Raw genomic sequence first — 16,748 nt, 5'->3', positions numbered from 1 at the left:
GAAGACTTCGGCTTTTGCCAGATCTCAAGTATGGGCTCCATCAAAGCCTCACTGAAGTGTAATAATCGCTTTGAAGAAGAGGCAGTGGAATGAAGCACCTCTGTAAGAATGTTAGACTTCAATTCGGCAAAAGGGAGAGGCATGTCTAATATATCTGCAACCTTTCTTATTACTGCATGTTAAAAAGTTACCTTTGGAGGCACCAAACCTTTAGGAGATAGTAACACCCAATCGGAGGAGGTAGCTTCATCTAATCCCTCATAGTCTGGATCCAACTTCATAATCTCTCCTTCTTCTACACCTCCATGCTCTTCTTGATAGCTCTCTTTCACCAGCAATCTTTGAGCTTTCCCATGGGATCTGATACTTGGCATCGGTGGCACCAGTGACTTCAGTACTGATGCCGAAGGTCAATCCGAAGAATTGGTTAAGTCCACTCTCAAATAACCGGAGCTGGCTCGGATCCAGCGATGGCTGGTGTGACACAAAAGAATCACGCCCTTCCTGATATGGTAACGCATTGAATGTCTCAGTACCACCATGGTCAAGGGCATAACCGGCATAAAAGGTGCCTTCTGGTATTGAGCCGAAAATCCTCCAAACGAACATGATAGCGGACCCATGAGGCCTGCAGGCACACCAGATAGAGTTGCAGTCCTTGCAAAAATGGTGGATATAGCATTAAGAAAGTTGGAAGGATCCAACCCCGGAGTCGGGAATGTCAGATATAATGGATCCTGGTATGAGGGCACTGGCATCGTAGGAGGGACTACCAAATCCAGTCACAGTACTGGCTACCCTGTCGAAGTCTTCGGCCTTGGAGGTGGCGTCATCTGCCTTGGAGCCGTACACCTCGGAGCCGGGGACATGCTGGAGACATCCTCGGAGATGGAGTCGGCGACAACTCTTCTCTGTACACCAAAGTTCTGGATCCTTGGACGCTGACCTCAGCGAACCACCTTTCGAAGAACGACGCTGAGACCCATGGCACTGCTTCTTCATATGTTTCCTTTTACAAGACCTTAAAGTGTGGGGTGATGGTGATTCTGACTCTGAACAAGGTCAAGACCTCCGACGACCTCTTATTTGCTTCTTAGCTTTCTTTATGAACAACTTTACCTCCCTTTCTTTCAAGGCTTTCAGGTTCATCTGGAGACACAACGAACAGGCTTCGAAGTAATGGTCCGATGTCAAAAACCATAGACAGTTTTCATGGGGGTCAGTGATGTACACCTGACTGCCGCATTGCCTACACATTTTAAAGTTCGACTTCCTCATTGGAAAGATCTTCAATAGCTACAAAGTTGCAACAGAATCAAAGAAATCTCCTAGAAAATGGAAAGTCTTGAAAAAAACGGTAAGCGATGATGGTGCAGAAAAAAGGGACACCGATGAGGGCGTCTTATGGCTCCAATGACATCATGTGGAGTTGCGTGTGGACGCGTGGCATTATGACGTGGGAGAACTATGGAGAAAGGTTTCTGTGGAATGCTGCGCATGGGGTATATTCAAAAAGTGAGAAATACAAAGGCACATGTATCTCTCAAAATCATTACTATTCCTTCCAAATCTCTGCATTTGACTCCAATGTAAGTGAAAATTGAGTTGTAAAATGCACATATGAACCTTATTTTTTTCAAAATGTTCCTTGGGAAGAACATTCCCAATATCTCCAACCCCCCAGACTCTCCTAAAAGGGTAGGAAATGCTCACTTCACATTCTCGTTAGGTTCAGTATGAGGAAGATGCTTAGGCCCCCCCACTCTCAATATTCACTAGCGGTCCTCTAATCAGACTGTTTCCACAGGAGGGAGAGGGGCATGTAGGCAGAAGGCGGGCAGGAGGGCACAGTAGGGCAGGAAGGAACAGAATGCTCAGGGAAAGTGGCACAGGGAGCAGTGGAAAGGAGGCATGGGTGAAAGACCCTCAGGCACAAGTGGGCATGTGAAGGAAACCGGTTGAGCATTGGCAGAGGTAGGGCATGGCTAGACAGCCACCAAGGGATAAAGTAGAGTGCAAGGAAATGAAAGGTTCAAGCAAGGCACAAGAGGACAGTGGAGGCATGGGCGCAACACTGGACAGGAATTACACAAGCAGGGAGGCTGGTACAGGGATTAATGCGGACGTATGGCCAAAGCTGCACAAATGGGAGAGGAGTGTCCCAGGTAGGAAGGCGTTAGAGAGCAGAAAGATAGACAGCTGCAGGTAGGAGGGCACTGAACAGCAGATGAGACACATCAGACATAACTTAACAGGGTCCCAGGAGAGTCGAAGCGAGTCACCTGAGTGGAGGACAGTGGTATAGTGGCATGGCCATAGGGGTAAAACAGACAAAGGAATGGGACCATCACAAACACTAGTGCCAGAGATGACTCAGGCAGGGTACTGTAAGATGCTGTCTGGGGAGACACTTGGAAGATGCAGGAAGGGTGGCATGGGGAGAGCAAGATGGCTCAGCATGAGATGTGTTCAGTTCTAGAGTTCATGCTATAGCCCATCTTTCACTGTAGTAATGTCTCCAGTAATGTTTTTACAGCTAATGGGTATTACTATTGGATTCAGCAACAACCTCCATATGAGGGCTTTGGTCTCCAGCTCCGATATTGAACTTAACTGATAAACAGCAAATCAAAGTTCTATAGAGAGCCCTGCAGTCTAGTGGCACTTCAGGGATGTCATACTGAAGGACTAAAGGCCATAGACACTGCCCCTTACATGTAAGATGTGTAAAATTATGCAGTCACCTGAACACATTGCTATATTTACACACTGAATTAAAAAGTGTGCCTTTTTAGCATGCTGTTTCCTGCTACCTATCCTCTTAGAGTGCTGTAGAATGGAGCGGCGTATAGAGTGGAGTAGTGTATTGTGTAGTAGAGTGGCATAGCGTGTTGTAGGGTAGAGTAGAGTGTCAGATTGGAGTGGCTAGGGTGAAGTAGAATGGAGTAAGGTAGAGTGTCAGAGTGGAAAGGCGCATTGTCAAGCAGCGTAGAGTTCAGTGGCATAGAGTGGCATAGAGTGGAGTAAAGTCTTGTAGAGTGGAGTGACGTTGAGTGGAGCTCAGTATAGTGGAGAGGAGTAGTAGAATTAAGTGACATAGAATGGAGTAAAGTGTCAGTGTAAAGTGTCAGAGTGGAGTAGATTGGTGCAGAGTGGAGTGGCATAGAGTGCGTAGAGTGGTCTAGAGTGTCGTGGAGTAAAGGAATTGAAAGTGGAGTGGCGTAGAATGGAGTTTGGTATAGTGGAGTAGAGTGGAGTTCCATATAGTGGAGTGGAGTGGCGTAACATAGACTGAAGTAAAGTGTCAGAGTGATGTATAGTGGATTAAAGTGCCATGGAGTGTCAGAATGGAATGTTGTTAAGTGAAGTGATGTAGCATGGCCTACTGTGAAGTGGCATAGAGTGGAGTATGGTGGAGTGTTGTGTCGAGTAATACAGTGTCATGTGGCAGAGTGTTGTGTCATGGAGTGGAGTAGAGTGGAGTTTCATAGGGTGGAGTGGCGTAAGGTGGAGTGGCGTGGCAGTAAGTGGAGTCGAGTGGAGTGGCAGTGAGTTGAGTGGCGTTAAGGGGAGTGGCATAGAGTGGCGTGGCTTAGGGTGGCGTAGAGTGGCGTGGTGGCATAGAGTGGCGTGGCATAGAGTGGCGTGGCGTGGCGTAGAGTGGCGTGGCGTAGAGTGAAGTACAGCGTCGTGGAGTGGAGTGTAGTAGAGTAGAGTGTAATAGAATGGGTTAGAGTGTAGCAGAATGGAGTAGAGGGTTGTTCATTAGAGTGTCGGCATAGAGTGGGGTACAGTGGAGTGGTGTAGGGTGGAATATAGTGGAGTAAAGTATAGTGTCAGACTGGAGGGGCCTAGTGCTGAGGGGCGTAATGTTGAGAGGTGTAATGTTGAGGGGCGTAGAATGAAGTACAGTAAAGTGTTGTAGTGCAGTGGCATAGAGTGGAATGCAGTGGGGTGGAGGGAAGTAGATTGGAGTGGCATAGCGTAGTTTGGAGTAAAGTGTCACAGAGTGGAGTGTCGTAGAGTGGAGTGCAGTGTTGTGTCGTAGAGTGGCTTTGAGTGAAATGGCATAGAGTGGAGTAGAGTGTTGTAGAGTGGAGTTGTGTAGAATGGAGTGGAGTAGAATAGAGTGGCATAGTGTGGATTGTGCATGGTGTGCTAACACACTATCATTGCAGACAACACATTTTCACCTGAAATGACAATTAGATTTGCACATGGAGTTTTACTGATAAAACTATACAGCGCACAAATGATAAAGTGAGGAGAGCGCATCACCTAGTATACTGATTTGTTTTAATCATATCCAATTATTGAAACCCACCACACTTCCGAATTACAAAAAATGTGCGTCATTTGTACTTTGCAATTTTGATACATTTTGAAATATTTGCACAGTTAATATACAGACAATTACATATTGTATGCTAGAAAAAAAAACTTTTCTTTCCCAGCAACCAACAAGATTGTCAGGCAAGTTACTTACCTTTGGTAATGCCTTATCTGGTAGAGTTAGGATCTAGCCGCAGAGTCCTTATCTTAGAATTCTCCCCAGGTGCCATACTGGATCTGGAATTCTTTTGCAGCAGTACCTCTGAGCGTCAGTAGAGGCTTCTAGTGACTCTGCAGCATTGTCGTCTCCCGAATGAGACACTAACAGAGTCCATATAGGCCCTCCCACGACATGCTGACATCAGTTTCTTTTGTGACCATTTCCACGCCAACAAAGTAGAGCCTCTTAGAGAAACAGTTTTAGGAAACAGTGTTCCAAAAGGGAAACATCTTGCATCAACAAGAATAGATTGAAAACTTGCAGTAGAAATCAAATATGGGATCTAGGAGACCACAGGACCCTCAGTTTGCAGAGTGGGGAACATGGGTGGGCTGATAAGAAATCTGCTGCTAGATCCTGTGTCTACCAGATAAGGCATTACCGAAGGTAAGTAACTTGTCCATCTGATTGAGATATCTAGCTGCAGATTCCTTATCTTGGAATCAGATACCTTGGCAATATCATCCTTGGAATAGGAGATGCAAACTGAACTTACCAAAGATCCCCTAAATAGGAGACTCCGGTCCAAAAGAAAGAAAGGGACCAGAAGATCTGAAAAATGACAGGTGAAGCAAGATGCGCACACAAGGGCCGATCGCCAAGAAGGACTTTGGGAAGTCCGCAGGAAGTAGAAAACCACATGGCTGTGAGAAACACAGTAAAGAACCAGTAAAGAGACGGCCCAAAAAGTGATGCAACCTATGATCGGGGAATGCAAAGAGTCTAAGGAGAATAGTCCATAGAGTCCAGGCTTACAACCAATGGAAGGAGCATATACAGAGTGCTCAGCCACAGCGAACACATACAACGAATAAAGTCCACTCACCGATCGTTAAGGAAACTATCCTGAGAAACAGATTTCGAAAAAAGGGAGCTCTAATCATAGAATGTTGGAGAAAGTAAAAAAGAGAGAATAATGAATGCTGAAGAGCATAGCTGAAAGACAAGAACGGTAAAAAGAAACCGTTCTTATATAAAATAAATAAATAAATAAAATAAATAAATTATACTGAGAACCTTGACAGATATATAAGACATCCTCTGAAATAATGTAATGGAGACACTCATTTAAGAGAAGGAAGGAAACAGACAAGCACAACCAAGAAGTTTGAACCAGGTCATCAAGAAAGGTATAGGTAAAATGCAGCGAAATACACAGTATAGAAGGTCAGATAACCATATGTGCGAAACACACACATATATATACACCTGAAGTTAAAGACCTCTACAAGAGATCCTTTCAAGAGATAGGTATATACATGCATATAAAAAACAAAGAAATTCCCACAAGTCATACAGGATACAGCAAATGTATATCCACTCTTTAGAAGGTAGCTCATGTTCTCCACCAGTGAGCGGGGGGACGAGAAGTGGAGGAACTAACGACACTCCAAGATTAGAGGTAACCAATCCTATTGTCGTAAAAGAAGAGGTTACAACAGTAACTGAGGTGGAGACAGAAAGACAAAGCTGGGAAACCGCAACACAATGCCACATAGAGCAGGTAGTGGAAGGCATCACTCACTACAGTAAAAAAAGGGCAACCATCCAGGAACCAGCGCCACCGACTGAGGAAGTATGCCGGCAGTCGGTGACGTGGGAAGCAAAGTATTGTTTGGGAAGCATGTGGGAAGGAGAAGAAGAAGGAGGAAACGGATGAGAAGAAGGAAAAGGAGAAGAAGAAGAAGAAGAAGAAGAAGAAGAAGAAGGAGAAGAAGGAGGAGGAGGAGGAGGATGAGGTGGAGGAGAAGGAGAAGGTAAAGGAGACGACGACGAGGGGAAACAAAGTGACAGTGGAAACTAAGAGCAACAGATAGTTGATTATGACAATCACACATTGCCCAACTTATGGAAGGAGGGGCAAACAGGTAAGAAACCTGACCAACACTTCATGGACACTTGAGAGAAGATAGGATACAAAGGGAAACCCAGCCTCCTGTATAATAAGGATACCAGACAAGGATCCAAACAATTAAGGGGACTGGTGGGCCAGGTGAAAAGAACTGAAAGAACAGTAGACACAACAGCTACCCCATGGGTAAGATGACAGAGATGTATAAAAAAATACCTGCAGGAGGCAACAGCAGTGGCCATACACCAAGGAGGTGGGTAGAGTACTGAAAGGGTAAAAACACAGACAAGAACACCAGACTGCAGAAGATAAGCAGCATCAGGGGCCCAATAATGGAGAAAAATGGGTGGCGCACACAAGAAAACCGTGTCCAGACGCAAATGATATAATACGCCAACAAGAGGCCGATACCATAAAGGCATCAGGGAGGGGGAGTCGTGGAACCCAGCCGCTAACCCAGCCTTATATGGGGCTGGGTTCCATATAAGAAGGAGAAAATCCATATGTCTCACAGAGTAAAACAGAACAAAGACCAAGTCCACACTGCAGTGGGTCGAAGATCGGAACGAAAGGTAACCACGCCAAGAGCGTGCCTGTCTGTTGTACCAGTGTCGTTCAAAGGGAGGGGCAGAGAAAAGAAAGCATGGAGTCCCTATATAGGATACTAAGTGTATAGATAGCTTAGAAAATACCTCTAAGGCATACAAAATAAGCTACCCGAAAATGGAGAACAAGGCTACTGTGCATTCGCACAACGTGACAGAAAACCTGTCACAGAGTAAGCATTCGGGTAGGAAAAATCAAGCGGCAGAAAGAAGCCGTAAGAACAGACTCCCAGGAAACCGCAAAGCAAGATGTGTTCCTGAGGGCTGGAAAAGAAATCGGTCATTAACAGCATAATTGATAAGAAAAGTACCTGCAGAAAGCAGGAACACCACACTGGTTGTAACCCTGAAAGGGAGACAGTACTCCGCCCTATGAAGGCGGACAAGAGTCAAAACAAAGGGAAACAAACTGTCCCTGACAACCTTACTATAATGAATAGTTAAGACTCCGCACCACCATGACTCTCTCTGAACTGGCATAAGGCTGAGTCGGCATGTGTGCCAAAAATGGAGGCACAATCAAAAGGAATATGAATGAAAGTAGTCTACACAGTCACCGGAAACCTGGAAGTTCGCAAACATGCACGCTGGTGAAGAGCTATGGAAGAGGCCATAGCTGGACCAACAGAATCGGTGGTATCCATATCATAGCGGATGCTAAGAGTGGCCGCTTGCTGCTCATCATGTACCGAGGGAACAGGAGCATTCGGGGCTTCCTCAGGAAGGGAAGGCAAGAGGCGTTTCACTGTGTACCACAAGGCGTGGCAGTGCAGTGCTAGAAGAAGAGAAAATACTCCTACCCTAGGTGCCAAATTTCCTTGCTTCTCTCTCCGGAGGGACAGGAGAGAGAGAATCAAGATTGTGGGTCGCCATAGCAGTCCAAACCACAAAGCTCCTAGTAGAGGGTTGTCTAAGGAGCAGGAGGGATTCCCCTGGGGCCGGGTGATGCCTGTGAGAAATAGAGCGATTCACAGGGGGATTGTTTCCGGTTTAGCCCAAGCACTCAGAAGGATATCTAAAAGACAGTCACTATAAGGAAGTATAGGCTGAATGTCAGACTGGTCAGGATATAGAATGCCAAGTAAAGGGTCTGTTGACAATTCCACAGAAGGAAGTTGTAAATCCTATATGATTGAACTTGATTGTACATGTCCGCCAGAGCGGAACGTGCCTCTGTAGCCAAACTAGAAGAGATTGGAGGCTGGAGAAGATTCCAAGCCACTGGTGTCACCCAAGTCAAGTACTAGTTAGACTGCATAGAGGGTGGAGCCGTCTTCGAAGTGGGAGGGAGATACACCACACCGTCTGTAAGACTTCCACATCCATGGTCCTTAAAAGGAAAAACCAAAGAAAGTTGAGAAGATGCACTGATGTCCGCGCGTCATGGAGGGCTATATGGACTCTGTTGACGTCACATTCGGGAGACAACATCACTATGGGATAGTTTGACGCCCTCTACCGACACGCAGAGGTACTGCTGAAAACATTTTGAGATCCAATCTGGCACCTGGGAAGGAATTGGAAATAAGGAATCTGCTCCAGATGTTTCTATCAGATGCATAAATCACTTTGAAGTAGGAGAGAGAAAAATAAGCCTAAAACTCTTGGAAGGCAGAGTGTGACATTTGACCTCTGTCTTTGAACCTATGGCAAATATGACATGACAAGAACAAAATCTAAAGGCCTGTTTACAGAAAGCGAGTACTCGTGGAAGAATACAAGAAGCAATGGCAAACAAACAAGTGGGCTGATTATGATGGTGGTCAGAGGAGCATCTGACCGCCATCATGTCGGGAAAGGGACCAGCCGACAGGGAGTCGACGGTCCTGCCATGCAAATTACAATCCGACCTCCATGGAGGCAGTCGGAAACATGCCTTGTAGTATTGAGGCATGTTTGTAAACATTCCTGCACCCTGTGACAGGCACCATGCGGTGCCTGGTACAAGGTGCAGGGATGTTTAGGGGGACACCATTGTTGATGGCGGCCTGAGGGCAAGTGGGGCCCGCTAGCGGCCCCCAAAGTTACTTTCTGCCTGCCTTTTCATGGCAGCCGGGCCGCTATAAAAGGGCAGGTCGAAAGGGCCATTGAAATACCCCAAGGTAGTGCATGAGCAAGCACCGTCCCTATTCTAGGGACCACTGCCCCTCTCACAGTCCGGCGTGCTCCTTGAGCCCTTCGGATGTGTGGTGGACAGTCTCATCCCCAGATGCATCCACCTGCTGCATCCTAATGTGTGGCAGGCAGACCTACAGGGGCCGATGGCGGTGGCACCACCACTCACGGCCTGACAGTGGCGGTCCCATCACCATCGTAATCAGGCCCCAAGTTTGCACCACGAGACCTGCAGGACAGTCGAAACAAATAAAGCAAGAAAATAGGAAGTCTGAAAATGTGAGTTCTAAATCGCGAAGCCAATGGTAAGCCCTGGAAAGAATGCATTCCATGGGAAGCCTTCAGAATACCCACAAAATGTCTTTTTGGAACCGGACAGCTGTGTTATGTGGGAGGCTTCGACCTAAAAGGGCAAGTTTTTATTGAGTGCTTTGTAATACGCGTTAACCATCTTGTAACTCTATGGACAATAGGTTTTTATTTGTTTACTGTTACTCGTGTTCTGATCATTAAAGGATGAAAGGCATCAGTAACTGGGTCTGACCCGGCCTTTAACACAAAAATTGCCCCGTTTTAAATATTCCAGATCCCGTTCATGAGATGTAATCCAGTCCAGGTTTTTTGCATTTAGATATTTAAAGTCTCTACATAACTTAAATAATGAAGGACTGCCAGCATCTGAATGCAAATTAAATGAAATGACCTGGATGGGTTAATCACCCATGGGCCTGAGAAACCTGAGAGCTCTAGGTTAAAAAATACATTGCTGCTGAGAAAGCATTATTTATCAAGCTATTTCACAAGCTCCACTGCCTTTTAGCCATGTTCGAACTATACAAATAAACAGGGCCTCTAGAATTATGCTGCAGGGGAGGGCCAAATTATGCAGCAGGTTTGACTACATTATGCAGCAAGAACAGGTAATGCAGCACATTTTGCCATAGTATTACTTTATTATTTTGCATTTTTATACATGGTAACACTGTCTGGGCAAATGTTTCACCTAATTAGCACCGGTTTAAGACACAATTACAAAAATACAGCAATAAGCAGTAGAAAGGTGACTAGTCAACCTTTTGCAAAGGGCCTTCCACTAGGTAGAGACATATGTTGCCATACTTTTAGTACCTTTTAATACGTTTTGGCTAGAAACAAAATGTTTTAGTTAAAATCTGCAGATTATTCAGCAGATGATGAGCTATATGGCAAAGGAGGAAAATCCATGTTTATGTGAAAAACGCTGTGACCTAAGAATCACATAATACCAGGGGCCCCGAGGATAACACATACATACACACATAGATACATACAAGCTAAGAAACCCTCACATAAAAGAGATGTCAAATCTTCTGGGTTCTTTAAAATTCTCAGTATCCTCTGAAGAAAATTTCTGCTTTGCACAGACTGGGTCTGAACAAGATAGATACACTATTTTAAAACGCCCAAACATATATCAGTTTTTTTTTGTGAGTGCTTATCTGAACAGCATAATTTGAATTTACCTATGCATGAATGTGTTTATACTTCGTAATAGTGTTTTTCTTCACGTCGCTTGTTGAGTCTTAATATAGAAATCCTGCATCAATGCTTTAAAAAATGTTAGTGAGTTCAGCTCTAACCCCCCTGTGCCTGATCTCTAGGAGGCGAAGTCAAATCCTAAAACCGTCAATTCAGCCTTCATTATTGTGAACAAATATATTCCATCATGGTGTTATGGATAACGTCCTGGGTAATAATCAGAAAATGAATGCCTCTACACCATGAGGCAGATTCACAGATGCTTTTGTAACTATTCTTCAATTATAAGTATTGCATCCCCGCTGAGAAGTGCCAACACTTCCCCATTAGAAGTATTTCATGCCTGCTGAGAAGTGCAGATACTCTACCATTAAAATAACTGCATCCCCGGTGAGAACTGCTCATTAAAAGTGCTGCATCGCTGCTAAGAAACATTTGTTCCCCCCCCCCCTTCATATTACATAAGTGCAAGTAATCAGTTCCTGCCTTTTTAAAGCACTGGTCTGAATGCCGAAACTAGCGCCTCGACTGGATAGGATCCCTCTTTAACAGCAGACCCTGAGTCGTAGACCCGCTTGTCCCTGCCTGACTGCTTTCAGTTCAGGCTTAAATCCACCCTTTGGGTGGAAGAGACACTGGTGGATACCCATCCAGTTACAGGAACACTGGTTGTCCTGTGGTTAGATGTATTCTATTCTTTCGTTGTTTCATGTGTCACATTACACACCTTTTTTTTAGTTATTGTCAGAATGACCCCCAACATATGGCCCTAAAGAATGCCTCGCACCTTCCTAAAGGGTAGCATTGAGGCAGAAACATGTTGACCCCTGATCAACGATTGGGTTGCAGGTTTTCCTCCCCTGTTAGTTTTACTCCTATCCAATGGGGACACAGAATAAAGTTACTCCTACCCACCAAGAGGTAGTTTACTGATAGCCGCTTCACATCTGCACTCTATGCCACCCACCCACACCTGTAGCTCATATAGGGACCCACTCAGTCCCACCCTTTCAAGTGCTCCTTTCCCTATGGGGTTCGTGGTCGCCCACTTTACGAGCTTTTGCAGTAGGTCTGAAGAGTAACCCTATGACGAAGCATGTCTCCCTAACGTAGGGGAGGGTTTCTGTCCTTAACGTAGAAGTGCAACGATAGGAACAGAGACACCAACAGTCCATATAGCGAGGTTGGCTATTATACTCATAGACCACGTACATCTTTGTGAATTGTGAATTTATAAGGAAGACAGTGAGCAGGGTACTCTGAACAGATACAAATGTGCTTTTTTAAAGAGAAAAGTGGTCATAAAGGAGAAAGACCAGGAGCAAGGAATACACACATTTCATGGGATACCTGAAATCCTACAGCACCCATATTTCCTAAGCATGGGTTAAAAGATAAGAGGAAGTATAGAAAACAAAACGTGGGGATTTCATTTTCCGATTAACTTGGATTGAAAGAGAGAAAGTCTTAAGTGGGACAAAGCTAAATTAAACCCACCTTGGCTTTCAAAATCAGGACTATCTCACCTGAATCACGAATGCGAAGCTAGAATGCCTGAGCGCCTCGAGGCACTTCAACGGCAACAGCACTGGGCAGTACCATGGGGCAGGCTGGTTGATGGTGACACTGAAAGCCACCTACAGCTCTTGAGAAATGTGTGAGGATACTTTACGCGCAGGTAGACCACCCTTTACAAATTGGGCTGTGTGTACGGGGCTCTGAGGAGGGTTACACAGATGTTATTTATGCTGAAGCGGCATGTCTGTCCATGTCTTACCACTTCCACTGAGCATGTGAATGGGATGCATGCACACTAACATCCATGTGTTTTAGGTGAGGAGTTTAAACGCCACACTGCCCTTTCCTACACCTTCCAACAAACTGAAGTGGCAGGTTTACAACACCTGCTTAAGCATTTTTGGACTCCATCGATCCATCTCGGTGGGATGAAATGCCAGCAGGCCCCATGCACCTCCAGTCACTTGAGTTACAGAGTGTATTTTCTACATGGAACATGCAAGAGGAGGATATGCTTTAATTCTACTACTAACTTAAGGGTAGATGTTGTCTTGCGTATATATGGGCGTACAGAGAGTGCTAAATGTGTACGAAATATAAGTACAGGGGCTCAAAGTTTTTCTTAGGAGCCCGCTGACTGTGATGCTGAATGTCAGGGGTTCAACATGCCAAGCCTCGCTACTCTTGATTCCACCTCATGGCTCTTCCGTCTACCACCCTACACTTCTTATTTCTTTACCCAAGGCCGCCTAGTCTATATGTCCCCTTCTGCCTCTTTCTTCCATCACTCTTTGCTTCCTGTCTTTTTCTCACTCTTGCAGGTTCTATTTTTTCCCTGCCTTCTCCCTCTTGTCTTTCTCTTTTTTTCTCCCTTTTCTTTCCTTTCTTCCTTGCTCTAGGTCAAACAACAAGCACAAGTTAAGCACTTAGTGTACAAGCGCCTGCAACAGAGGGGTGGTTTCTACTTGTTCCCAGCATGCATTGCTCTTTTCCCTGGATCTGCAGCAGCCAGAGCAGGACAAGCATCGGGGAAAGGACAACTATGCCTAAGCATTGTTGACGCCCTACCTATAGTTACATCTGCCGCTCCCCTATTGATGCTTTCAAGCGTAAATTGTCAAGGTTCTGTCACAATTCGTGCATCCCTAAATTCCTATAGCGACTATGCACATATGAGATGTACCTTTCCCCCACTCAAACTAAGAAACCGCCTTCGAGTCCATATTTATGCTAGATAATAGCATGGCAAAGATTTAGTGAGCAAGAACCTTTTTAGTACCAATTTTTAGCAAAATGAGATTAAAAGTTGGCAGTGACGAAATTGGATTGATGCCCAGTTACCTTGTCAAGATCCAAGTTTGGTTTCACCACGCTTTCTTCTGATAGGTGTCCCTGCAGTAGCAAAATAAATACCACCAGGGCCACCCTTTTGGCCGCCATCTTTCCCCGATAGCTCTTGCCGATTCCTTTTTCCTGCATTCCCTGCGGCCTCTGGAAGAACGATGGAATTCTTTCCCTGAATAGTCAAAAGGCCCCTGAAGCATTTGCTTAGCGCACTCAGTGTTATCAGAGTAGGCTGGCCTTGTTCTTGGCGCAGTTTCAGAGCTGGTCTGTTGAACTTTATAGCCCGAATGCCTTCCAAGAAATGCCAATGTCAGAGTAAATTTGAAGATTATGCAATTTTAAACAATGTTCAGAGGAATCCCTTCCGTAAACACATCTAGGTAACCACGCAGAGGGCAGTCCAAAAGGCAGAGTTGGACTCGTCCATGTGTAAGTTGTGAAATGTAATTTCCTGATGGCGATTCTGTAGTTCAGAGGACAGGGCATGGAGGGGCATGGAGGCACCGGGTATTTATAGGACACATATTCACCCAAAAGGGCAGCTTCAGAGGGTCTTCTCAGTGAAGAGGGATGCATAAGCAGAGATTGTTTTACAATAAGATATGGAGCACCCAAGGTCAGACATACACTTTCAATAAAAGCAATTTAGGGTGAAAATCTAGACTGAAGAGGCATTCTTTGCAATCAAAGAAGAAATATATATATATATATATATATATATATATATATATATATATATATATATATATATATATGTCAGTCAGTCAGTCAAAAGCTTTTATTTCGGTTAAAAACCATAAAAAGGCATATTTACATACATCAGTGCTATTTCTGCATAATTATACATAGTAAGAGCGTTAAAATACCTCATAGGATCAATGTACATAATTTCAAGATAAAAGGATTTAAAAAGAGGATTACATGGATAATTATCTCGCAAATACTGCAATAGATCCTACCAGGCTGCCCGGTTTTCTATGATAGAAGAGGGCCTCCCCATTTTTTACGTCAAGGTAGCCCATAGGGGATAGTTAATGGAGATGCCTTTTTTAGTATTGCACACCTAATAAACCACATAGACAGCAGAAATGTAGATGTTACATATACTGTCATAAATGCGGTGTCAGTTTTGAGAATTCTATAGGTCTCCCTATAGTCTCTAATACCCCTGGACTTACAGAAACGAATTATCCATTTTGCTCTTGCCCTTGAATACGAGGGGCAGAAGAGCAGAACATGCAGATCTGTCTCTCTGCTTCCCCGGCATCCCGGGCAAGTACTCACTGAGGGTGTGGCTTTTGACCACTTATCTGTAACGTCCCTAAGGGGGAGTGAGCCATGCCTAAACTGGATATAGAGTTTCCTGGCCAGAGGGGGCTGGATGTCATCCAAAAGTCTCTCAAAGTTAGGGTGGGCCTTAGTCTCTAGGAAAGTGTTGGTCAACCTGCCCAGAGAAGAACTTGATAATAGGAGGGCCAAACCATGCTCTCTCAGTGCCATACTCAAACTTTTCCTAGATACCAAGTCACAGGTCTCCTCAGGGGAAGACCACAAATCCCCCCTGCCTATGGCCTTAGAGAGGTGCCGAATGTGCTTTAACCATGGTATTTTCTCAGCAGCCCTACTTACTAACAGATCCCGTAGATCCTCCCTATAGCTCTCCAATTCTGGGGTTACCCAGAGTCGTCTCCAGTACAACAACGGACGATTCGAGACCACATCCTGGATAGGGACCAGGCCCAGATCCAGCCTTAAAGGGGTGAGAGGTGTGCTCTGGGGTAATCTCAGGAGACGTCTCATAAAACTATTCTCGGTGAGGGAAATGGAGGCAGCACTTACGTGTCCCCATAGGTCCGCACCATAAAGTGCGCCGCCTCTCGCCTGGGCTTTATATATTTCAACGGGAGGTCCCACCTGTTTGAGAGAGGATTCATTGAAGACTTTTAGAATGCCACCCGAGGATTGGGTGAGCTTCAGGTTAGCTTTAGTGATCTGCGAACCCCAATCCATTGTATCATTTAAAGTGACCCCCAAGTACTCGAAGGTCGACACATGGTCCAGGGCCAAACCTTCCAAGTGCGGATGGGGGCAATTGGGGCGTTTCAAAATAAACACCATATACTTGGTTTTGGTGAAATTGATTTCCAAGTTCCTCTCCTTGCAAAACGTAGAAAAGGCCTCCATTGTGCGCTGGATAACCCCCGATGATTTTGACAATAGGAGGGTATCATCGGCGAACATTAGTGCCAGTATTTTCCGTCCCGCTAAGCTGGGAGAATCTAGATATTTTGCTCCCAGTAAAAAGGCAATCAGACCGTTAAGGAATAGCGAGAATAGCGTGGGGGCTAAGACGAACCCCTGCCTCACTCCACGTTCCACCGGGAACGTAGTTGACAGAGCACCTCCCCTCCCGTGCCTCACCCTAGCGTACGTACTCTTGTGCAACAGTATAAAAAGATCACACAAGTAGGCCGGGGCACCCATCCCCTTTAGGATAACCCAAAGCTTGGACCAGGTAAAATGCGGACCGGAGATCCACAAATATTAGATACAGGCTACCCGCTCCCAAGGTGACCGTCCTCCAGTATACAAGCTGTAGCCTGAACAGCTGGTCGATCGTGGAGACCCCCGCCCGGAAACCTGCCTGCAGGGAGGTGAGGATGTGGTGATCGTCCATCGAACACTGCAACCTGGTTAGGAGGACTCGGGCCAAGAGTTTCTGGAGGACGTCGATCAAACTTATGGGAGGGTAGTTGGCCGGGTCCAAGGGAGAAGCCTTCTTATGGATGGGTATAATTTCTGCTCCCAGCCAGGTCGGGGGGATATCCAAGCCCTGCATAATGGCGTTAAAGAAGGTACAAATGTATGGTGCCCACACCCTTTGTTCAGACCGATATAGGTCACCGGGGATCCTATCAAGGCCAGGTGCCTTCCCCGGGATCAGACTCCTTATTGTCGCCTTAACTTCCGGAATCGTGCAGGGATAACTATCTTGGGCACTGCCCTCGGCACGAGCTAGATCGAGGAAACTTGCATGTTCTAATGTTTCCACTGAAGGTGACTCGGAATCAAGTGAGTAGAGGGGCTTGAGATGTGCAAGCCACACCTCTTCGCAAAGGTTGGGAACAACAGCGAGCATCCCTGTGGCCGGGCCTCCACGCACCAAGTTCCAGAAAGCCCTAAACTCGCAGGCGTCTAAAGCTACTCTAATTTTCTCCCATCTATCGGCTTCCCATTCTGCCTT

The 16,748-nt window shown here is 45.6% G+C and overlaps 1 protein-coding gene across 1 annotated transcript in view; it reads right to left on the bottom strand.

The window, feature by feature from the left end:
- Positions 1 to 13,752, bottom strand: part of LOC147683214 (growth arrest-specific protein 6-like) — a 250,454-nt gene extending 236,702 nt beyond the window's left edge. Inside the window, exon 1 of the mRNA XM_086943699.1 lies at positions 13,502 to 13,752. Coding sequence (XP_086799825.1) covers positions 13,502 to 13,639 — 138 coding nt within the window. The 5' untranslated portion in view covers positions 13,640 to 13,752. The remainder of the gene's footprint in view (positions 1 to 13,501) is intronic.
- Between the last annotated feature and the right edge of the window lie 2,996 nt (positions 13,753 to 16,748).

Source organism: Lissotriton vulgaris, chromosome 11 (genome assembly GCF_964263255.1).
Source record: "Lissotriton vulgaris chromosome 11, aLisVul1.2, whole genome shotgun sequence".
Taxonomy (NCBI): Eukaryota; Metazoa; Chordata; class Amphibia; order Caudata; family Salamandridae; genus Lissotriton; species Lissotriton vulgaris.
Note: the sequence above shows the minus strand (reverse complement) of the source record. Positions and strands in the feature narration are given on the sequence as shown.